At 28.6% G+C, this 26,337-nt stretch overlaps 1 protein-coding gene across 1 annotated transcript in view; it reads right to left on the bottom strand.

Annotated features, from left to right (window-relative positions):
- Window positions 1-26,337, bottom strand: part of LOC142328805 (sodium-dependent proline transporter-like) — a 268,485-nt gene that overhangs the window by 225,568 nt on the left and 16,580 nt on the right. The window contains exon 2 of the mRNA XM_075372849.1: window positions 14,645-14,674. Coding sequence (XP_075228964.1) covers window positions 14,645-14,674 — 30 coding nt within the window. The remainder of the gene's footprint in view (window positions 1-14,644; window positions 14,675-26,337) is intronic.

A 26,337-nucleotide genomic window follows, 5' to 3' on the forward strand; every position in this document is an offset into this window, starting at 1 on the left:
GGTAAGAACACTTAAATGGACTCGGTGAATTAGAGTTCTTTTGATTTATCATAATCTCCTTTTATATAATTAATTTAAATCTGTTTTAAACCATCGACAGAAAATAGATACATACATAGAGAAGGTTTATATAACATGCGGTTAGTCTGTCAGCTAAAATCGTAAACAGAAATGAATAAATATAAAAAAAAAGAAATATCTCGAACAAAAATTGATAAAAAAAATTATAAAAGTTTTAAAATTTCAATCAACCATCACCATAAGGCAATATTTCATCACAAAATCATGAGAAATAACGTATTTCCACACTCTGGTTATTGTACAGAAAAATAAAATACAACTGCTTGATTTATAGCGATGTATGTGAATATATGAAGGCAGGGGAGACAGAGAGAGTGAGTGAGAGGATAACGCCTATTAAATGCGAGGGGGTAACTGTCACTAACATATGGTGTAAATTACAGACCTCTTGTTATTTCCCAAAGCTCTTGTTCACATGCCGCAATCCCGACTGTGATAGCGTTTTACTACTCCAACAAATGGCAAAATAAACAAAAATAGAAAAATTAATCGTTTAACAGATTACAACTATTATAAGAGATAGCCACAAAGACTTATCGATTTTCATTAAATACGTGATCCCACGAGCGATAATATATTTCTCCTACTGGCAAAATTAAAAATTTCACAATCAATATGGTCGAATTAAAAAACAGGTTCTTGTTTCGCTCGGTCATTAGCAAAAATTCAATTCTATGTTATGACACTCAGGTCTTAATGTTACATTACGTATTAGTTAAAAATATTAATGAAATAAGCTAAACGAAAAAATTGTTTAAAGAATTAAAAAAATTCATTTCTTTCTGTAAAATACATGTTTAAAATTATTTCCCCCCTGATGACACCTCATTTAAATAAGATAATGAAAAAACAATTCGAACTGAAGAGATAAATATTTAAAAAAACATATTCAAAAAGCGTAGTTTGGGAGGCTTTTATGTAATTTAAAAAAATATTGTCAATATTTATTATTTTTTTAATGAGCTAAAAAAGAATGAGTAAAATTTCCATTAAGTCCATTATTCTTCAAAATATATTACTGCCATCAGTTGAAAAAAATAACATCAGTACGTATGATAAAAACATGTCAGAATGAAATATTTTTTCACTTTAATAATTTGAAAAACATATTGTTCAACAGAACATATATGTCTATGTCTAATGTTACTTTTAAAGCAGGATAAATAAAATGGTATGCTCATACAAATCCTATTATTATCTTGTACTTTTTCCATACTTATTGCTCTAAACTTAATCCTAAAATTTATACTAATTGTTAAACATTATTATACTCATGCTACATTCTGTATATAAGATTTAGTGAACAGTACAAATTTACGGTAAGAAAAATATTCAATAATAATAAAAAATGAATGAAAAAAAAACAAATATGATATTTTTCTAAGTCAAACAACCAGACAGGTTATTACTGTCTGAGAAACATAACCAACAGAATGCTATACTGCTTTAAACTATTAAAAAAACCCTGTAATCTTGATGAAAAGATTTATAACAAAAATTTTTAAATAAAGTACACAAAAAATACATCTTTAAATAACTAAGCATAGCCAGATTCATTCGAGTAACATTGCACTGCAAGTAAAATCAATCTACCAAAGCACTGTGAGATTTTCCCAGCTATTAATAATAAAAATAAAAGGGCCAAAAAACATAAATTTTAAGAAAACTTTTTCTAACAATATTCAAATATACGTATCAAATCTGCTTAAGCAAAGTTTTCTCTGAATCTAACATCCCCTCAATAAAGGCTAAAATAAGAAAAGAAAAAATACAAAAAAAATTATAAAAATTGATGAACTAAACACCTGATATCCCACTTTTAACACAATCACCATATTTTCCAATTTAAGAAGGCTATTCTAGATATATTTGCCAGAAAAGTAGTATAGGAATAACAGAAAAGTACCCACTAATAAAACAATCTGAATGGTAAATGGATATAAAAATCCATCCCTCAGAAGAATAACATAGACATAAAAAAATAATAAATTATATAAACAAATCACAAATAATACTATGAACAGACAAAAGGAATACCAAAAATTTAATTAGTGTCTGGACAAGATAAAACTTCTTTTTTTTGTTTAAAATTAAAATTTGGAGCGTTCTTTTGAATACATATTTATTGTGTTAATTAATCGGTAGCAACTTGCAACATCTGGGATCAGTTAATTTAATAATAGAAGTAAATTTATGGTATGTTAACTTAAAGCATGATCAGAACAAGGGATGTAGAATGTATTAATTGCTGATCTCTGTGGTCGTCTTGAGGTCCTGGGTTTGACTCCCGGCCAGGCATGGCATTTTGCATATGCTAAAAATTTCCGTATTCATACTCCCATGATCAAAATTCCTTGTAAGCTTCTGTGGTGAATTAATTCATAAGTAAAAAAAAAAAAAACTGCCAACATTTATATGTAGAATGGGATATGCAATAATGATAAAAAAATATATTAATTAAATACAGAAAAATAACTAACTGAATATTTCACAAAAACAGAAGAATAAATAACTCGACATCTACTTTAATTTAAAATGAACAGAATGAAAATAATATCTCTTGAATGAAACCAGAATATAGATCAGCGAATAAACAGAATTGTAAAACAAGAGATATAAAACAGAGAGAAAAGGAAAAAGCGAACAAACCAGCAGGCAGTTTAAATTCAATGAAAAACTAATTAACTGTCGTCACTCTTGCTGGATTTTAAACAAAGTTTACCACTCCTATAACACTGTTCTCTTATTTATGTCAAACAAACAACACGATCACTTGATCAAAGACCAAACACTAATTTAACCACACCACACTGTTTATTAATTTATTCTATTAAATTTCTAATTAATCGATCAAAGTCATAGATTGATTTAATATAATTTTATTTATCATTAATAAGAATTGTTAATAATATAAAGAGTAAGTTATAATAGTTACACTACGTAAAAACCCGCCAAATAGTAGACAGGTTGAATAGTCTAGTAGCACTTGGATACTTCCACAAGTCATAAAATTTAAAGGATGTAGTTAAGGTATAGTTATTTTAGGAAGCCCAGGATTGTTAATTCTCGTTGAACTCGTTAACTTAAAAGCAGAAAAGCAAAGTTAATATAAGGTGTTTTCTATTTTCTCAAGGAGTTATGGGCAGGATAGGAAATTGGATCTTGCAGCTCATCTCCGAATGAAGTTTCACCTTGTAGCATAGTTCCTCCACCAGATGTTTGGACAAATGGTTTCTATTTTACTTAGGTATTTAAAAACACCGTAAACTTAAGATGATTAAAAACGTTTTTTGGGAAATCTCCAAAGCTTTTTGGATTGCTCGTTTTAGTATTTGAAAGAAAAGTAAACCTTCTTACAGCTTATAATTAAGTTGATTATTGCAAATGTTTTCATCAGCAATGTACTATCATACTGGGGGGAAAATCCCAGCCTACCGTGGAATTTTGGGTAGAACTGGGACAACTGGAAAGAATCATAAAGTTTAAATCAAAGAGGAATAATTTGTCCTCTAGATTCTTCATTTGCATATATTTTCCATTTTGAGCTAGACCCATACACTTAAGTCTATGCTCAGGTTTTAGGAATATGTAGAGCCAGTTCATACTTGGCGTTACCCTTAATTCATGTCCAAAGGTAAGCCAGCTCCTACAGACATGTAATAAATACTTAGTTTCCTTTTCCAAAGACATAAGAAAAAAAACCATGCAATCTGAACATATCTATAAAATGTTGCTTACAAACACTTCTTTCTATGACCTAATTAAGCTAAATTAGTCATAAGGAAACACAGGCATCGATACTTACTCTGTTAATAAAAATTTAAATCGAAAACTATAAACCTGACCTAAACTCAGATTGGAATGTTTATTTCTATTTTCTTAAGAACAAAGAAAGGAAATTAAAATATCAATTTTATAATAAAAGAAATTTTTTTAAAGAAAATACGTTTATGTCATTACCCAAGTAATATAAATTTAGGAAATCTATGAAATTTGTAGGGAGAGTGTCAGCACCTCCATTCAGTTATTCCAATATCCATAAGCTGAATTACTGAAAAATGGGTTGAAAACAGTCGATTCAAAATCAGAGACACCGAAATTTACATTTGTACGGAAGGTAATAATTGTTTTAGAGTGCATAACTTGAAAATAACAGAGTTTGCCTTTCAGAAAAAAATTAAGAATCTACATATCAACCGGTAAAGTTATGCTAATATTATTTTGGGTTATAAAGGTCTAATTTTTTTGATTATTTGGAAGAACAACATACAAAACCTACAATCAGGAGGTTTTGTATGTTGAATTTCTCTCAAAAGATATAATTCTTCTCTCTGCTCCATACTGCTCAATAAACACTGGGAGCTATTTAAAGGTTACATTTATGACATGTTGCTCATAAAGTCCCAAACTCATACTAAATCATTTTTTATCTCTCAGAGTTTTTACAAGACACAAAGTTCGGCAACAGCAAGCAAACAGGACAAAAATGTGGTACACGAATGGCTCAGAAATCAAGGTGAAAAATATTTTACTAAAATTATGAGAAAGCTCACAGAAAGATGAAACAACGTGCCTAAGTTAGGGATTATGTTAAAAGTACATTAGTATAATTAATTATAAGCGTTAGTAATGTAACTTTTCTACAGTCTTTTCCCTCTTTAATTACTGAACAACTCTTCAAATAAGAGTACATAGCTTTCTATAATTTCTGATCATCTATACATTTATAATTTCAACATATTAGTAATATTTACATTATACACTCTCAATTACAACTATTTATATACCAAATAAAGTTTCTGAGAACTACTAAACATTAGCAAAGATTATAATCAGCTGCAAATACAGAAACAACTCATTGAGGAAGATATGAAAGATAAGTAGATAGCTCAGATAATATAACACAGACATGTGAAAAGAATAGATAACGATAAAACCTGTAACTGAATGGAAGGAATGAGACTTTAAAAAAAAAAATATCAAAAGGTATATAAAGTTGGAAGTGAGAAGCAATATAGAGAACACAAGAGTAACTTGGGATGCATTAAGATGAAATAAAAAAAAAAAAAACAAAAGTGGAGGAGACCTTAGTAAACACTCAAGATCCAGGAATAAGAATAGAAGAAAGTACTTTTAGATGTAAAACTAAATATTTTAATATTTGTCTTTACTTATATTTATGCCATTTATATTGGATATATTTTTTTACGTACTATTTATGTAGATTGTGCCAATCTACTTTGGCAATATTTCTGAATTCACCCATTCTTACTAATTTTAACTCGAAAACAATAAAATTCTTTGATTTTTGATTTATTACATTCTTATATCTTAATATTAACTTCCATTATATTCTGCTTTTCAAACAAATGTTTATAAATTTTTAGGTGTGCCAATTGATAAGTTTTTCAAATGGACAGAAGAGTGATATCTGTACTGTGATAAAATAGCTTATAAACTAATTATCAGGACTGAACATTCCTGATTTCTGTTTACTACAATTGTAGATTTGTTAAAGGGATTTGCTCAGAGGTTGTAGGAACAGTATGTTCATAAGTTTCTGATCCTCCAAAAATCCAGAAATTCACTATACGAAACCAACTGGGACTTCATTATAAAGCAGATACAAAAGCATATGCCAAGTTTTCTAAACTCATCTTGACAGGCTGTACATCTCAAGTATAAAAATTGTTTTCCCTGAAGACGTTATTAAGCCACCTGCAAGGTATCAAAGGAAAACATTCCTAGAATTTACATACTGCTTTCCTTACTCCTAAAATTTTGTGACAGTGAAAGTACCAATATAAAAATTAAATTTCCAGCCAGATTCACTTTCTAGAAAGTATTGTCCGAAATAATTTTAACAAAAAATTTTTCTTACTTATTTATTTTTTCTTCCAAAAAAAAAACAAAAACATAATTGATAGCATTAAAAAAAGATTTTTAACGTAGGTAAGATTTATGAAAATACCACGCCGATCCCAATTTTACTTTTTAATGAATTTAATAAGTTTTTAAAATTGAAAATCTTGCTTGATAAAACTTAAAAGAAGAAAATTAAATAATTTGATCATATTTACCACAAATTATTAACAAAAAATAAATGAAATAAATATAAAGGCCATATATATAAGACCAAGTTTTATAAAAATATATATAAAACGAGACCTACAAAAAGAACACTTGTAAAATTAATTCAACCGAAATTAATAACCAAATTTACAAGACTCTTTGATGTAACTTGATGAAAATGTATAAATTATGAAGAGAAATAGAAGATTTACTGAAACTGAAGTAAATAATTTTATAAGAGAAACAATACTCGATACCAACATTTATTTTACTTTGAAAATCCTGCCTCGATTGCACATTTTCTCCATTATTATTACTGTAATACAATTATTAAACACTTTCTTTTAAAAAAAAAATTTATATCACTGATATTAACAATAACTCAACTTAGAAATATTCACAAGATGAATGTTAGTTTTTAGAATTATATATAAGTAATGTGAAACAACAACCATTTGAACAAAACAATTCATCATAACACATGTTAGTAATTCACAGTCGAGATTTACCGTTAAATGCACCGTATTTATGAACAATGGAGAGAACATGCAACTGTAAAAGGTGGGATGGGAGATATTTGGAACAAAGCCAACCAACCAAACAAGACAGATTCTGAAAGGATTATACCAACCATCATCTAAAGTTGAAGTACACTCTAATTGAAACAACGAAAAATGGATTATAGAAATACAAAAATATTATAAATATAATTTCCCTAAAGCCTACATTCCCTTTAACGAAGATAAAATATAAATATGTACCTATTTTCTTAATTAAAAAGTAAATCTGGTTAAATCTATATAATAAAAAACAGTAACAAACCTTAATATGAATAAATTATAGTGAAAAAGGCTTAAGAATGGGTCAATCCATTTCAAGTGTCCTAAAAACATAACTGGTTACTTGTTTAAATGCGCTTGTTTCCTACATGTTTCAGAACCTTAAAATTAATTTTTTTAAATTTATTTAAGCAATTTACCTATGGTGGCCAATTTTATTACAGTGCACTCACTTATTTTTGTGATTGTACGGATTTATGGAAACCCTTACAATCACAAAATATGAATAAATTGCTTTTTTTCATCCTTCCAGGACTAATAGTTTTTTAGTTATGATTTTTTCCGTAAACCCTTACAATCACAAAAATAGGTGTGTGCATCATAACAAAAATGGTCACCACAGATAAACTGCTCAAATAAAAGATTTTTTAAAAACAATAGTTTTAAGGTCCTGAGACATGTAGGAAACAGGTGGGTAGGTTTCATTATTTTTGAATTGGTCACCCTTGGGTGACAAATGAATTGGCCCTAATTCAACTTTATACATTTTACTCTTGTTAGTATTTTTTTTAATATAGATACCTCCTACCTCAAATAATTTAATGAACTATGTAATTGCTCTTAGTTTGTAATTTACTTCTTTTTTTTTTTTGTTGGCTGAACAACTACAGTAGCTCTGCCCAAAAAATAAAAAAAAATAACAAAATGCCTTAACATAATTAAATGAAATTTCTTTTTAATAAACACTGATAAAATTATAACTATAAAATTGCATAAACAAAATTTTAAAAATCACAAAATTCAACAGAAGTAAGTAAACAACAAGGAAGTATAAAAAGACTACAAAAACAGAAAAAAAAATTATATCAAGACTCTTGGAAAAATTTACAAAAACATTAGCAAAAAAAGCCACTAAAAATACATTTAAAAATTATGGAATTGTAGTGTCTCTACCTACCATCCCGAAGATTCACGATTCAAAACCTGGACAAGCTTGGCATTTTTCATACACTAGGAAATTCACTTTATAAAAAAAAATTTGGAAATGTTTAGGTGTAAAAATACAATGTAGCAGCATAAATGCATAAAATGTTGTAAAAATTTTTCAAAATTTCTAGAAAATTGTGCTAAATGTTAGTAACAGGTTACACAAATGACACCACATCATATTCAAGTGTTTAAAATCCAAGTTTAAAATAAAATTATTAGAAAATTTTAAAACCGATGGACATCTTTCAACAAACCATAAAGATAAAATGATCAGATGTATTCATATAAGCAAGTATTATCATATACTATTCTGATTGCTGATGTATGAGTATAAAAAAAACAAAACAGATTGTTAGTGAATTTCTAAAAATGTGATGAACCAGTAGCAAACCTGATTGAAATTTCTTAAAATCAATAATAATAACTGAAGAATCTTATATCTGTAGCTTCAATAAAAACAAAAATCCAATCATTGCAATGAAACAGCTGTATGATCCAAGAAAACTCAAAATAGCAAGATATAGACAAAACTTTATGTTTGTTATTATGAGGACATGACCTTTGTAAGTAATAAGACCCAAAAATATTTCTAGAAATGCCATGGAAACTATAGACATTATGAAAATTCAGAAGATTACTTTCAAAGAGATTATTGATCCATACCTACACATATTAAAACATTAAATTTTTAATCAGTAAATTTTATTTGGATGTCATAAGTTAAGCTTATCACAAATAAACAGAATTGTTTTCAATACTATGGGGTTCACTGTCTTGAGCTTGAGCTAGAATGTATATCTAATTCATTAATAGTGCGATCACTTCATTATTTTAACAAAATAACTCATATAATCGTTACAAGAATATCTTAGCTTGTTATTTAAAGTACTAGCTGCAGGACATGTATAAGGCACACCTCCACAGGTAGGTCCTTTGGGCAGGTTGCCCTGGAGGGTGGCGTCTCATAATGGGATTTTAAATGCACTGTAAAGGGTTAAAAGTAATCTTCATAAGTATTACAATGTATCAGTTAATAGCTGATGCGAATAAAACATATTCATGAGCATTTTCCAAACAGTTTGAAGTAATAATTTATTTTTTGTAAAAATGATAAATTTATTTACACAAAGATAAATATTTCTGTAACATTGATCAAAAGAAATGCAAAAGATTTATTGAGCATAATGATGAAATATGGTTTAACAATTTTAAAAACCTACAAAATGAACTTCTTACATATACAGAAATACGGTTTCAGATATTTTTTTGATGTATTTTGCAGTTTTTTTTTCACTAGTGCTAAAAATTATTTTTTAAATATTGTAATTCTTTATTAACAAACAAAACAAAAATCTATAAAATGTTTTTTGTAGTTAGCCTTGTCTTACCAATGTTCTATTATAAAATAGAACATTACTAATAAAAAAAAAATAATAAAAAAATATGAGTCTGCACTAAAAACAGCTGCATATTTAAATAGTATAATTTAATTGAAAACCATATATAAACTATCAACCCAAAACTGTGTGTAGAATAACCTACACATTCATGAATGTAAATGTTTGTGAAACTGTATTTATGTATACATAATATAATGTACACAAGCTGGTATTTGTAAATGTTTGAGAACCTCAGTTGTGGTGCTGATAAGATGTTGAATTTCACAATCTATAATGACTTCCACACAACCTAATCAAAACCACAGCACAAACTTAAATGAAATTTTCAGTCAAGTCAGTTAAGCAGAAACTGTTTTAAAGCAGTTAGATAATGTCTACTACAATAGATTAAATGATATAGACTAAAAACAAATTTAATAAAGAAGCTTACAATAATGGAATAAATCATTTATAAATAAACATGTTACTTCTACTTTTCTGGTTATAGTGACATATGGTTCTATAACACTAATGGTTAAATATATAGAGATTAAAAAAAATTGATATTTTTTAAAGTTTTGTGCTTTAAGGAGACACTGAAAACAAAACTTAAAAAAAATATATTTACATATATTGCAAATATTTAAAAAAAAATTTATTCCAATGCTCCCAAATCTAAAAAAGAATTTTTGTGTTGTATGTTAGCCTGTATTTAATTTTATAACTCTGGACCACAGTGACTGATTTTCTTCAAACTTAGTAAGCAGGTATTACCTTCGGGGGGAAAGAATCTATTAAGGTTTTGCAAAAATTGGAAAAAGGGATGAGGGTGTTTTGGATGGAATAAAATTTCAAATTTTTTCCTGGATACTTTAGAAAAAACGTTTTCTTACAAAACTTGAATGTTATTTTATCAAGATCACAAATTACCAAAAAAAAAAATTGTTATAATCAACCTTTCCCTGAAAAGACTATACAATTTTCTTTTTTTTAGCTATACCTTGCTTCAGAAAAGGTGTTAAGTACCATTCCAATAGTCTGTGTTAACAAAAAATGTTTTTTTTTAATTTAAACATTTTTTTAAATTTATTTTAAATTTAAATTCATCTCACATGATATTTAAAATGGAAAAATTGTTTCTTTTTTTATACAAATTAATTTTTCTTTAAAAAATTATTCAAAAATACATCCCCTTCCTAGAAAATCATAACATTATTTTTTAGAATTGTGGTTAATTTTTTTAAATAACTTTAAAAAAATTCTTTTTATTAAATTTATTATCACCACTAAGAGATTTAAAAAAATATTTTTATCTGAATGCTTTTACCCTACAGTATGGGAGCCCTAAAACGAAAAAGTTTTTTTGAATTTCAGATTTTTAGCTCAAAACGTATTTTGTTAAAAAATAAATCACTTTGTTAAAAAATAACTTTGATTTTAATTTATTTAAAATCAATTTATATGGTGAATATTTTAATACGTGTAACAGCTAATGGAAAATTTGTATTGCACATGGACAAAGAGAATAAATAAGTTTGAAGAAATGACAAATTTGGGAAGATCCTTACATAAATTACAGCAAGAGTTGATAAAAGTAGGTGTCAAGCATACGGCACAACTGACTGATATATCAATTTTGTATTAACTTTGTATGTAACTTTGTATTAACTTGCTGTACTTTCAGTTATCATATATGTTTGGAAAAGAACAAGAACACAAAACAATCCTCCCATTCAACTTTCATTAAATCCTCCACAAGTATAAAAAATCTGTTGTGGACATCACATGACTTCCTTGTATGCCTATTAAATTGCATATATTCGTATACATTTTTTTTAAATAGAAAGTTTATTTCATTAATAACATCTGATTTTTTTTTCTTTTTTTTTCTATTATTAATACTGAATTATTAATCATAATTTTTTTTATAATCCGAAGTAAATAAATCAATATATTTATATTAAAAAAAAATATATTTATCTGAAGTCAGAAGTTGGATTCGAACCAATGTGCCTTTCCCTTGTAAGATCCAAATATTTCATTAATTAAAATTTTATTTGACTATAACTCTTGATCCAATGAAAATACGTATCACTTATGATATATTATTGAAAAGCTCTCAATAACAAATTTGTTTTTGATTTTGGGCTTTTTTGGACACTTTATTCAGTCGATTGCAATCAAAAGGGAAGATGCATAACTAGATGTTACAACAGTTCTAAATCCAAAATTTCAACATTCTACACCTAATTGTTTTTGAGTTATGCAAGATACATACATACATACATACGTAAGTAAAAAGTTATTCAACATCCTAAAAATTATATATTTATGTAGTAAAATTATAAAGGAAGAATACAGTAACAGGGGATATGAAAAGTACAATTGTATGCAACCAGCAAGAGTTTTTATGGAAAAAATAAATTTATAGTACTTGTAAGGAATGTTAGAAATTCTATCACTTCATGGTAGAAGAATGTGAACAACGGGGAAGCAGAAAAAATGAATATATACTCTTGAAGCATGGTAGGTTTCAAGAGAATTTTAAAATTAGATGTATTAATAATACATAAAGCAGTCTTATACTATTAAAAAGATCTGGATAAAAGAGAAATTTGTAGAAGAAGAAATCTTATAGAAAAACAAACTGAACATTAAAACATGTGGGTTAGTGAATTTGATTCAAGAAAGGGCAAAATTTAATAAAACTTGTCATCAGTTAATTAAGCATCTAATTTTCTAGCCAACAAACTATATAAGCATCCTTTAGCCTTGGAACTAAAGTATCATTAGAACTATGTCAATATTGGAAAAAGAGTTTAAAAAACAAAACTATTTTTACTATATTTTATATTTTACAGTGATTTATGTAATAATTTTTTAGATGTAATAGATATTTGTAAGAATGTAACATAAGAGACAACAGCATTGTGTTTTGGAAAATACTTGGAAACACTAACATAAACCTTATGGGTTTTGAAAAGGAGAGGTTATTTTTCTTTTTGGGGGGAGGGGCAAAAAATGTTTTCATTATCATCGCTCAGGTCAGAAAGTAATAAAAAACCCCTTCTCAGATGTTAAAATATTAATAAAATAAGGTTAAAATGATAATGAAAACTAAGAAGATTTGCTCTCATTGTGGATAAAATAATTCAAAGTGAAAAATTTGGAATGAACTCACCACTGTATTAATGGATGCTCAGGTAGAAATATTACTCTTCAAGTATTTACAGTGCAGAATCTCTAGAGCATAAGAGAATTTATTTTACAGAAAGGCAAGTTAAAAAGAAAATCACAGATTACTTCAGAGAACAAAAAGATACACCACAAAAACATTTTATTTTTTAAAAATAACTTCATTTATATATATATGCAATAAGTACTTTTCATACATATTTATTTATATCATACATATTTAAAGCAAGTATTAAAAACTTCTTTTTTTTTATGCTGTAAATATACTTTTTTCAACTTGTCCTTCTATCTGGCTATTAAAATGTTCTGTAGGACCTCATCTAAATCAGATGGATTTCAACATCAAAATTTGTATGTCCCTTTATTTACTAAAACTGAATTCCACAACAGTATAAACATATTGAAGGATGTATATGTCCTACTGGGTACTAGTCTGTTCATTAGTGGTATACCATTATAAAGTTTAAAGCCTTTTGAAAAAGTTTAAAGCCAAGTTGGCACAATGAGTGAACTTTCCTGGGCTATGTACAAAACTCTGTAGATTGTGCTAAACATCTTCATCTGACACACAGAGGCGACCTGCAAATTTCCCTTTAAACAAACTATTTCTTGAAAGTTTTGTTGCCAATGTTGAATTGAATGTTCTGAGGAATGGGAGGTGCATGTTGAGGAATTCTCGACAAAAATGACACGTATGTAGTTATCATTTATTCAGATTTGTTAAAGTGGAAAATGCATATTGCTTTTTAAGGGGTCATCATCTTGATGTGTCAGCATCACTGATGAAAGGAGCATATCACAAGAAAGAGACCTGCCGGCAATGATGAATAAGCTTAAGGGGCTTACTGATTTGGCATTTTACCACTAGTCATCAACATTGCCACCAATCTCAATGTCTGATATTTCTCTAGAGGGGATTTGTGAAAGACTCCATTTACGTGCTCTATCTTCTGGCAAATGTGGATGAACAGTCAAACCACATAACAACAATAGTAATAACACCAGATATGATTACTACAGTATGGGACAAGTTAAACTCTCATGCAGATGTACACCATGCATTCCAAGGGCTGGATGTCATACTTAACAAAGCCTTTATAATTCACCATAAGGCTATGTATGTTCATTTGTTAAATAAAGGCTTCTGAAATCTTATGAATCTTTTTTAAACATTCAACCTTGAATAAGTAAAATTAACTAAAAATATAGATATTAATAACATGGAAACAGACTCTTCTTTCTGGGTTGATTAGCAGAATTATAATTATTTGAATCATCAAATAGCCATATGATCACCTAGTAGCTAGTTAGTATATTACCATCATAATTGTTAGAATAAAATTTAAACTAGTTCACTAAGTTAAAATTTCTTCATTTCTTTATTCTAATATTTTGCAGAAAAGATTACCCTTCCCCAATTATACTAATGATAACTGAATATTGCAACCTTACTGAGGAACTTAAATCCAGTCCAACAATGCACCATGCCATAAAACCTCACCATTAATGAGATTAGTTTCTCCTAATCTTTACTCTAATTCAGTAGAATCAACCCTCCAAGATTCATAATTTAATAGGGTCAAATGTCTTTAAATATTGGCAAAATTACCAAGATTGAATGGATACAGAACCATCATATTTACATTAACTTCAGAGGCACACTGTATTTTGTAACTTTCTAGAGGAGATTTTCTAGCAAGAAAATAGTCAATATTATACTAATCTACTGATATTCAAAAGTATTCCTGCCTGATAATTTCAAACAGTAGAGAAAAGTTAATGAAAATGTATAATTCTACACCAGAAATCAGTAGAAAAGTTCATCTCTGATTTCCTTACTCTTTTCTAGGAAATGTATGAGTATTTCCAAAATTGAAAATTCACTTGTTTGAATTGACATAATATAAAGAAGAAGAACACTTTGCTATAGAATATTTAATTTGATAAAAAAGTGAAATTAATTTTAAAATAACTTTAACGAAAAAAATCTATAATCCTTGTATAATAAATAATTAGCATGATAATATTTTTTAATTAATCACATAATGCCTTAAAAAATTTACTAATATAAATAAATTTCCACAACATAAATAAAATAAGATTAAGATATATTTAAGATTATGTATTTTGCACTAATAATCGACTTACCTTTTGAATGTTGTGTCGTTTGACCGCTACCTATAAAGAAAAAAAATGATTAGAATTATAATACAAATATAAAAAGAACTGATAACACAATATAACATTAAACATTAACATATAACAATAAATTAAATTAATTCACAAGAGGGCTAATAGTTAATAATTATTAACTAAATTAATTTCTTCCACTGTCACTGAATCAATAGAATTCACTAGTTCTATCTTATTACTTCCTAGATTGAATCAAAATCTTAATTTTTTTTCTGTCACCAGACTAAACTTCAATTTATATTTTTTTCCATTTAGTTTATTTATTGCTTCTTTCAAGTACCAGGGTCTTTGAAGTAACGGGTTGGTCTACTGGTGAACTTTCATCACAAATTAGGTGATTTCAAAGTTGAGAGTTCTACGGTTCAAATCCTAGTAAAAGCAGTTACTTTTATACGGATTTGAATACTAGATCTTGGATACCAGTGTTCTTTGGTGGTTGGGTTTCACATAACCACACATCTCAAGAACAGTCAACCTGAGACTACACAAGACTACATTTCATTTACATTCATACATGTCATCCTCATTCACCCTCTGAATGCCACCACCTTATGGTGGTTCCAGAGGCCAAACAGGAAAAGAAAGAAGTACCAGGGTCATTCAGAGAGTTTTTGGCCTGACACAGAGATAGTGCAAATATGATCAAAAGATTACGATATCTGTCAAATATGATCCTTTGGATGGTGTGCTGCAAAGTTTCACATGCATGCTTTTAGTTGCTTGTTTGTGCCGATTAAATACGGCAAAATTAGTTTTTACATTTTTCTGAAAAATGGATAAAATTGATGCTCAAAGTGTTATAAAGTACTTTGTTTCAAAAGGTTTAACCTGAATAGAAATATAAAGAGGTGCATTCCACTTCGTATTCAGCGTAGTTTAAAAGGATTCTCTCCTTTTATTTTTTATGGTAAAACAGTGAGCTCCTGAATTTAATGTGGTCTTGCATCCATTCAACATGATGGACACTCTGAATGTCCAAAAACAGTTGGCTGATGAAATCTATATCACAAATATCCAGAAAATCCAAAATTTTGTGTAAAAGTGGGGCATAAAAAGTAAAAATGGTTAAATCTGCAGCAAAAGTCTTGGCTACGGTTTTTTGAATTCCCAAAGTGTGATGCTCATAGGCTACCTGTGAAAAGGTAGGACCATCACTGGACCAATTGGAGGGTGCTATTCAGGCTAATCATGACACCTGGCCAAAAGGAAGGTGCTCTTTCACCATGATAATGCCTGCACACACATCTGGTTGTTACTCCAAAACTCTAAAGTTTTGGACTTCAAAGTTCTTCACATGCACTGTATTCATTTGATTTAGCTCCCAGTGACTACTTTCTCTTCCCAAAACTGAAGAATGGCTTGCTTAGATGAAGATTCCTTTCAAATGAGATCAAAGTTAAGACAACTGCTTATCTTGCAGAGTTTAACAAATCCCATTATAGAGGTTATTAAAAAGTTGGAAAGTTGGTCTAAATGTATGAAACTGCAAATATATACAACCTAATGACTAGATAGAAAAGGTTTTTGAGAATGTCACAAAATGTTGTGTTCTTTTTATCAGGCCGAGAACTTACTTCTTTCGTATAAACTAAAAAGCAATAAAAATAATGCAATAGCCATGTCTCACTCAAATTATTTTAGCCAGTCAGCAAAACTATTTTGATAGATTTTTCACAGTAGAAAGTAATTATTTTAAAATCTGCAATGCAACCGAATAAATAAAACTACAAATAGCTTAGAAAAGTCTAGAACTAAAAAAGCAACAGAACTAAAATTACCAAATGAAATTCTGCTTTGTCATTAATTTAAAAAAAAAAATTTTTTTTGCAAAAAAGTTTGAGTCAACTTTTACTACACAATATGGACTAAATGTTTGAAAATGCTCATATACTAACCCTCAAGTCAATTTTCTATATCTCACTATAAAAATTTATTATTTTTTTTATGATTTAATACAAAACAAATTTTGACATAAGCCTAAAAAAACGAAAATATTAAGTAATTATTTATATAAGTGAAATAATTCAAACTTATTAACAAGATAATTAACCAAATTAAAATAAAGTCAAAATATTTAATTTTTTCAACATTTAAATTTAACTAAGTATTCTGTTATTATAGAGCCACAGGCTCCATAACCTTGTTGTTCAGACTAACTTATTTTAACAAACAAGTATACTCACTACTAGCAACAAGAAACTGGTGTTTGATACAATAATTAAATATCTGATAAGATGAAGTATTTAAAAAGTTCTATTTTAAACTTAAAAAGACAAGATAATTTATATGAACAAAATTACTTACAATTACATTAAAATATACACATTACAACAAATTACACAGAAATGACAAGTTTTAAGTTATTTAAAAATATAGATAAAGTAATATAAAATTATAAGAAAATTAATTAAATATCTTTTACAAACCACTCTTAAGATATTATTAGATCACAGAATGAACATGTATCAAAGCAGTAGTTTGAACACTATACTCTACATTTCATGATTACAAAGTGCTTTATTAAAGTAATATTGAAACAAAATTTCTCTATAAATAACCAAGATAAATTAAAGCATGTTATATTCTTGAATACCTATAGGTATATAAACAGTTTTTGAAGTTTGATTCTAGTAAAGTAAAGTAGAAATAAAACAGCTGAAATAAATAAAACATTAAATACTGAGATTTAAATTAAATATCTTAAGAAAACTTTATTACTCAAGAATGTAAATTTAAAGATTGTGATTTTGGAATCACAAAATTATCATGTAATCTGTAAAATTAATTAGAAGAGTTTATGAATTAAAAAATGTGATGATACTTTAATTATGCTAATGTTTGATGTTATTTAAATAGGTCTTTTCATTATTCACCCATACAGCTAGGCACGTCATAGAAAATCATAAGCCTCTATTAAACACTACATATCTTTTAGAGGTATTTTATATTACACTACACAAAGTAAATATCTGCTCTGAAGGGATGAGTTGTTGTATCAAAAAATATGCATTCCAAATTATTTAAATCAGAATATCTTTAGTACCTCCATGTACCAGTAAAGACATGGATAAAGTCAATGGATAAATTTATAGTGTTTTCAAGTAAATTTTAAAATGGTTGAAGTATTTTTTTTTAATGTTTATAATATTGGACTCAATTGTCCAATATATGCATTTCCACTGTGTGTTAGATGACACCTCAAAAATTCAAATAAACCATCAAAAAAAATATTCTAATCAAGCAGAATTAGTAGGCATAATAAGCTAATCAACAGGTCTTGTAATGAATTGAATAATCTGAGAGTAGTAATGAAGTTAGTAAGTTTAATTCAGAATCTAAGAAAGAAAGTTACTACAAATTATACAAAAAAATAAAAGATTAATTGGTAAGGTAAAGAAACACGAAACACTGTTGTCATTGTTCAACCTCCATAGAGTTGTACACATGTAAGACAAATGAAAAAAAAATAAGAAAAATTGGTAATATTCAATCCTAACAATCTAATTTAGAAGTTTTGAAAACTCATTCCACACCTGAACTAAACAAAAGCATCCACCTCCTTATGTAATATTAAGTACAATAATGAAAAAATAAAATAAAATTATATTCTATACCATGTCATTCTAGTGCTTGAAATTAATTTTCTGCGAGAATTTAAATCCAATATGAAAAATTTTCATAAGAGAAAACAGGTTCTGTCATCTAGTTCAGTTTAATAACAAAAGTGAATCAAACTGATTAAAATGTGTCATTTTCAAATAATATGAACATTTTGTTACAGTTGATGGGCAACATTATATTGCTTTTTCTCTCCCTTATGTTCTTTTAAACTCTTAAAAAAAGCAATATAATATCAATGACAATCAGAATCATTAAAAAATAACATTAAGTCGCCTTATATATAACTAACATTTGTTAACTACTTAGAAATGTGTCAATTTTTTATTTATTAAACTCATCCCCAGATGTAAGTATCCACATAACAATTGTTAAAGAGATTATGAAATATTATTAATTAAAATTATAAAGATTATGAAAATATACCTTAAATACTTGAAATTACATTATACATAAGAAAATTTCTAGTGATACTAACTTGGGCAAATTCTTCACTTAATCAGATACGCAGTTTTCACTAGTTAATAATCGAATAAAAATTTAAAATTCATCTCAAATATAACTAATTATAATTACGAATTTTACGTTACGTAGTTTTACTTGTATTATATGTGACCTGTTGATCATGAAAAAGTTGAAAGCAGTTTTGTTTAATCTCTAATGTTATTAAGAAAATTAATTAGTTACATTTACAAGAATAAAACAGTCATTTGAAGTAAACACCACAAAACTAAAACTGAACTAACAGAGAAGAAGCATCATTAAAACAAGTTCATAAAAGAATAGGTAAAAATTATTGTAATTCAATAGGTCAATTTAGATAACTATTATTTACTAAAATAAGTTATATTATCTATCCAATAAACATCACGATTGCAGAACCGTTTATCAATATCATGAAGGAAATGGATATTAACAAACTCGGTAACCTAAACTTAATCAATTACAATTAGCATTTAAAAAGGAATACAAGTAGTTAGAAACTTAATAGCATAACTGAAATACGAACTCGTGATTCAGTAATGTAATCCTACAACGCCGTCTAATGATAACCGGATAACTGTCAAACATATCCACGCTTTCTATGCCTTCTAAATTGTGCGTTAACCCTACCGTATCTATTAAAATTATATTTTGATACGTTTTAATACTACTAACAAGGGATAGAATATTTTAATAAGACAGGCTGTTCATTAGGTTGTAATTGAGGTTATTAATTAGTCTTATTCATACGTTAATTTATTAAAATGTACAGAGTTGTTTAAACTTAAACTACAAATGTTAAGATCTCTTCTTGGTAATAATTAGTGCTAATCGAGTGGACGAAATAGAAATATACGTAATAATACTTACTGTTAATACAAGTATCATAATAATATCAGTTTGAAGAATAAAATTTAGTAGTTAGAAACGCGTGTTCCATTAGTAATGTGTTAAATATATAATATCAAAAAGAATGCGGTTTTGTTCCCTCTAGTTACTTTCAGTGTAACTATTTATTTAAAGTGTTTCATTTCAACTAAAGAAAGTCCATTGCACATCATTGTAAAGAACTACAGTTTTATCGTACAGGTACAGTAAATATATATTTTAAATGTATGAACATACTTTTTTAGCCGAAATTCGAGCATTTTTTAAATTTTTCATAAAAAGGTTACGTTATTTATTATAAAAAAACTGCAAGATGAATAAAAAAGATAATACATATTTTAACAAGTATAATCATAAGAATTCTTAATTTTTTAATCACTTGTCGAAATATTTTTATGTTCTGTAAACTCTTTCACGAATTTGTCAGTATTATTAAAAATAAATTAATCACTTAAATGCATATAAATTTTAAAATTCAGTTTACTCTTCAATAAACGTAATTCCAGAAATACTGCACTGATTTTCATAGAATAGTTGTGAATTGACTTGTCTGAAAGACACTCGTGCAATTGTGTGTATCACAGATTTGATAAAAGTGAAGTATTTTCGCATGTAATAGTCATGAAGTTATGTCTGTGATTCTTAAGACGAAAATTATTTGTAACTCGTTACGACCAGTATCATACAATTATTTTTTTAAATGTAATATACAGAGTGAATACCGCTGTTCCTACAGGTTCCTGTTCTTTCAGCCGGAGGGTAGCCCTAATTTATAACTATAAATAAATATTTTCCATAAAAATTGTTTCAAATCTAATTTGTTTCAATTCTTACCCTGGATTTTTTTACTAATAAAACGACATTAACAAAGAGAGTAAATAACAAAAATCTGTTTTCGAAAATTAAGGTAAGGGGACATCCGTTTTATATGCAAATAATCTGTATATAATTTTCGTTAGGTGAATCCTCAGTTATTATTTTTTTTTTTTTAGTGCTTAATGTGAAGAATATATGCTGAAAAACGTTTTTTTTTTAGGATAGACGTACTAGTAAATATTTTAAGTGCAGTTATAGTTAATGATTTAAACTGGTTATGTTTGGTTAAAATAATTCCATTCGTCAAGATTCATTAAGACAGGTTTCGTCCTTTAACTTGACAAACAATTGGCTGCAAATGAAAAAAATCGATACAAAAAGTTAATATAAAAATGGCTAACGGATCCCTCAAGTTAAACTGGTTGCCCTACAGTTTATCTTTTGGGTGACTGCCGTGTAACTGTGCGCCATATTCTATTTGATTGACTACGTTATCTGACATTGCGTCGTACATTTAAACTAACAATAAAAAATGGCATAGTATTGAATGATGACGGGCGAAAATTGAAAATTTTTAATATTTTTGAAGTTAGATTTTTATCTTAAGGTTCAGTTAATTTTCCACCACTTTTCATTTTGGAGCAAACAGGAAAATTTCTTTCTTAAAAGAAAGAAATTAAAAATTCCTTCTTAGTTTCGATTCATATTTTATGTAGTCTATTTTTTATTAATTAATTTTTGTTTTCAGTATATCCGCTGTAATTTATTTTTGAGAGTTTAGAATTTTCACGTACAATTAGATTTTAAAAATGTTCTCATTAGTTTACTTTTCAACTTAGTTTTTTTTTTTGTATATTATACGTAAAAATAATCTTATCAAAGTTACTCGAATTCTATTATTTAAAAGTCCATTATATGAAGATTTTAATTATTTATTCACCATAATTAAAAAAATGTTTTTTTACTAATATCCTTTGTGGTTTTTTTCCTTAAAATGAATTTCTGTTTAAATTTTTCGTAGTTTCAAGCACTCTGGGAATCCACTTTTCGTACCATAAGTGGGAGAAAGACGTTAAACTGCACTGATGTACATAGTGCGATGGCCGTAAGGGCGTTTTACTGACATTGTGACTGTGTGACAGCTGCACAAAAAATGTTTGGACGACACTTTGAGATCCCGGCCTGCGGTCAACTTTCTTCTTCACCGAATGGTTCGGCTTTAAAAAATACCTAGTTGGCGTGTATTGTCTGTACGTACGCCGGAAACATTGATGCCGTGAAAGTTGTAGTGGTTAGGAGTCCTCGTTTTTGGGTGCGGAAAATTGCCTCGTCATTGGAGCTCGGACGTCGAAGCGTGCAAAGAATACTCCAAAATCTGACATTTCATCCTTACAAGATTCAAATTGTTCAAAAACTGAAACCTAACGATTGTGTATTGCGTCTGCAATTTTTTTGAAAAATGTTGTCCAAAATCAATGAGAATGCTAACTTTATTGAAAATCTTTGGATGTGAGATGAAGCCTCCTCAGATGGGCTCTGCTGTCACTGTGACTTCTCAACGTTATGACGACATGGTAGAGACCTATTTTCTCTTAGGCTCCATTCTCTTCCAAATCTTAACTTTCAGAAAACCTGGTTTCAACAGGATGGAGTCACCTCACACACTGCCCGACAATCTATGGCAGCAGTGAGACGTTTGTTGGGGAATCGCATAATTTCGCTTGCCCCATTTCTTAGACCTTTCAGTCTGCGACTTCCTTTTATGGGAACAGCTGAAGAGCGTTGTGAACCAGACTAGACCAAAAAATCTTCCCCAGCCCAAAACATAGGTTGAAGAGGAAATCACAAATATCCCAAAGAACACATTGCGCCGCGCTTTGCAAAATTTTCAAAATCGATTTGCTGAATGTGTAAGCAAAAATGGACATCACTTTAAATAATTTTTAAAAAGTAATAATTATTGAAATTTCCACTCTTATAAAACATATCAACATCAAATAAAAGTTAACACATAAAGGTTAACCTAAATTTTTCCTACAAATTGCAACACATATATGACTCACTGTACAAAATTTAATCAAAATCGGTTTATCTAGTCAAAGGTTATTAACTTCAAACACGCCAACACATGTACATATGTACGTACATACGTTACACGACATTGTACATTGACGTTACAACGTTGTACAACGTTAACGTATGTACATTCGTACATACGAGTATTATTCCCCATTTATTTTTATTTTTGGGTCCCTGGATCATGAAACATTGAGAAATGCGAAATCACCCATACCCTACGTTTTAACTGATTACCATACTTTTCTTTTTTGAGAATAGTTTTAGAGCTATGATGCAAGAAAAGTAAAAATTAAATTTAACATATGCTCCATCTCAAAACGATCAATATTTTATATGAGACTATCCTATCCCAAGAATCCAGTGGTTACAGTGGGTAGCAACTCAAAATTTTTAATGGAAAGGATAGGGTTGTGACACTCATTATAATGGGCGTTGAAATACAATTATTTTGACGTAAACTTCAGAGAATGACAACATTAACAAAAATCGTAGCTATTTAATTTTTAATTTCCTGTCTAGCTCTATAGAAGAGAACCTGTCTAGCTTTATAAGGGAACGTAATATTGGGCCCGGGTGCTGATAACACTTTAAGCTCAGGGAAAAAACCTTGAGAAGGTTTTTTCTCAACCATGTAGCATATTGTATTCCTTCTTTATACAGTTCAGTATCCTTTTACTTTTCCGTCTAGCGCTATAAATGTAGAAGGGAAAGTATGGTAATCGGTCAAATTTGGGCATATGCGGTTTTCACCAGATCTTGAAGTTTTGATACGTAAGGAACCCAAAAACCGAATGGAAATTTTCCGGATGTTCGTATGTACGTGTGTGTGTGAGTATGTTCGGTATCGCCTCTGAATAATAACCTTTAGGAGGCTATAGAGGCTATAGCCTCTATAGCCTTTAAGGAGTGAGGCTATAGAGCAAGGTCACCCTCAGGATCTCGAGATTTGCCTAATTAAGTTCATATTTTTTTTAGTTATAAATATTATCGAATTTAATAATTACAAAAAATCTACCCGTGAAATACTTGTTTGGAATGACTGATTGATTTAAACTTACTTCTATTTTCTTTTTGTCTTTTACTTTTTATGTCTCGGCCATTATGGTGATCCCATTTTATGCCCTATCCACTACAACCTTTGTGCAGTCTACTAAATTAAGGATGATCTTTTCTAAATCTTTATCGGTTCGAACATTCTAATCATTACCGATCTCACAGACTGCATTATCTATTTTAATCATATATATTTTCAAGTAGGAACAACTGTTTTTATCTACTGATATTATTTTGTAAGTCTGGTAAACACATATAACAATATTAACCTTATAATGAACTGATATAATGTAATAATTTCTCAGCTGTATTTTTCTGGATAAATATTTACTATAAAACTTATTTTGAATTCTCCTGAGTGCCCCGTTAATAGATGGATGTTTTTTGTCATTTTTTTATACACCCTGCGCCGCCTCATCGTTACTATTAGACAGTAAATATTTAAAAGTTTTAAATTTTCATCACATAGTCAAACTCCTCTTCCTCTATCTTAAAAGATAATGTTGTTTCAAAGTTATGTCATTTCGATTTCTACTAGTGATTATGATATATATATATATATTTCATTTTTATTTGGCCAGATCACCTTATCCTATCCTCCAGTCTTCTGTATAATTTGCGTACACAGCTTTCATTTTTATTAAAAAGATAACTTTCATTTGCACATTTCTTATAATAATTCCTGCTGTGGAATATGTGTGAAGATGAATTTTCTATTAGTTAAACACTTTTTCCAGCAGTATACTAAAAAGAAAGAAGGAAAACACATCCCCTTAACAAAACTCTGGAAAAGACTGCATAAGTCATGGCCAACAAACACTCTTTCTGAATGATTGACTGTTATTTCATCAGATTTATAATTTTCTTTGGGGATCCAAACTCTATCATCAAACACCTAATTAATCCCAACCACAATGTTATGACTACTATCATATGATATATAAACAAATAGAGTATATTCATTCTATATTCCCAACCTCTCTACATGTCTTCTTATGGAAAATATCTTGTTCGATGAAGTCCTTCCCTAGTTGAAAACCACATTCATACTCATGTTTTACTTTACTAGCATATGTCAATATTCTTTGAGTAGAATATTACCAAAAAAATCCTGTCAATTCTATTTTCGTTCTTGTACATAGAATCTATAATCCTGATGTATCTAAAACATACATTGTCGAGAGATTGTATCAGAGATGTCACACTAGAGTAAGTGGTTAAACAGCTACCTATCAGGTATAAAACAATATGTTGAAAAATCAAACAGAACTGGCAACTACAAACTGGGGTTCAGAGAAATAAAATGCAGCGTGTCACGAGGTTCTGTACTGGGCCCACTACTTTTCATTGTTTATACGAATACACTGAATAAATTATTTGTGGATGGTAATGGAAACTGAAATCTAATACTCAACTCTAATGCTGATTTTACAACTAATAAAAATTCAGTTTACAAGCAGAAGAAATTAGTCAAAACTTAAGTAAAACGAACAACTGAATGGAAGAATATGATCGATCGAAGGGATAAACATAACAAGACACAATACTCTCTCTTCTAAAATAAAACTGAAAGACATTTAGAATTAAGTCTTAACAATGTCAACATTAAAAAGTCAGGCTGTGTGTGTTATGACTACATAACACGTAGATAAAAAATTAATGTGGATGAACACATTAATAAACTATTTAAAAACTGGCATTATTAATACTAAATTTTTTTCCTAACTTTTTTATTTTTTCCCAAATATTTTTTTACACAATGAATAGTTTTAAGTGTCTTGACCATATTCGATATTGAATAGTTTTGACTGTCTAGACAATATTTATGAATAATAAAGAAAATTGTATTATATATTAATATGCTATGCTTTCTCAGAATCTTTAGCATTTTCTCATCAGGCCATACCATAATATTACTTTATGTATCTATTTGATCAAGTTTTTATACTTCTTTCCAAAGTTCACCAGAAATTCTTGATGACTTTCTAGTTTTCAACTTTTGAATTCCCTTCAGAACACTTCATCCATTGAGGGCTCCACCATTAACCTCTCCTTTATTTCCCACTCTTTATCCTCCTTATTTTGCAAATTCATAACACATAGCACTTCGTTAAGAAACCTTCTTTCATCTCACTGGAATTTACTTTTAATTGGTTTTTATTCTTTAAAAAACTCGATCTTGTCTTGAAACCATATTTTCCTCTTCTAATTTCATTATTTTTTTTTTTTTTTTTTTGTCTTCAGTCATTTGACTGGTTTGATGCAGCTCTCCAAGATTCCCTATCTAGTGCTAGTCGTTTCAGTATACCCTCTACATCCTACATCCCCAACAATTTGTTTTACATACTACAAACATGGCCTGCCTACACAATTTTTCCCTTCTACCTGTCCTTCCAATATTAAAGCGACTATTCCAGGATGCCTTAGTATATAGCCTATAAGTCTGTCTCTTCTTTTAACTATATTTTTCCAAATGCTTCTTTCTTCATCTATTTGCCGCAATACCTCTTCATTTGTCACTTTATCCACCCATCTGATTTTTAACATTCTCCTATAGCACCACATTTCAAAAGCTTCTAATCTTTTCTTCTCAGATACTCCGATTGTCCAAGTTTCACTTCCATATAAAGCGACACTCCAAACATACTTTCAAAAATCTTTTCCTGACATTTAAATTAATTTTTGATGTAAACAAATTATATTTCTTACTG

The sequence above is a fragment of the Lycorma delicatula genome, chromosome 8, assembly GCF_047948215.1.
Source record: "Lycorma delicatula isolate Av1 chromosome 8, ASM4794821v1, whole genome shotgun sequence".
Lineage (NCBI taxonomy): Eukaryota > Metazoa > Arthropoda > Insecta > Hemiptera > Fulgoridae > Lycorma > Lycorma delicatula.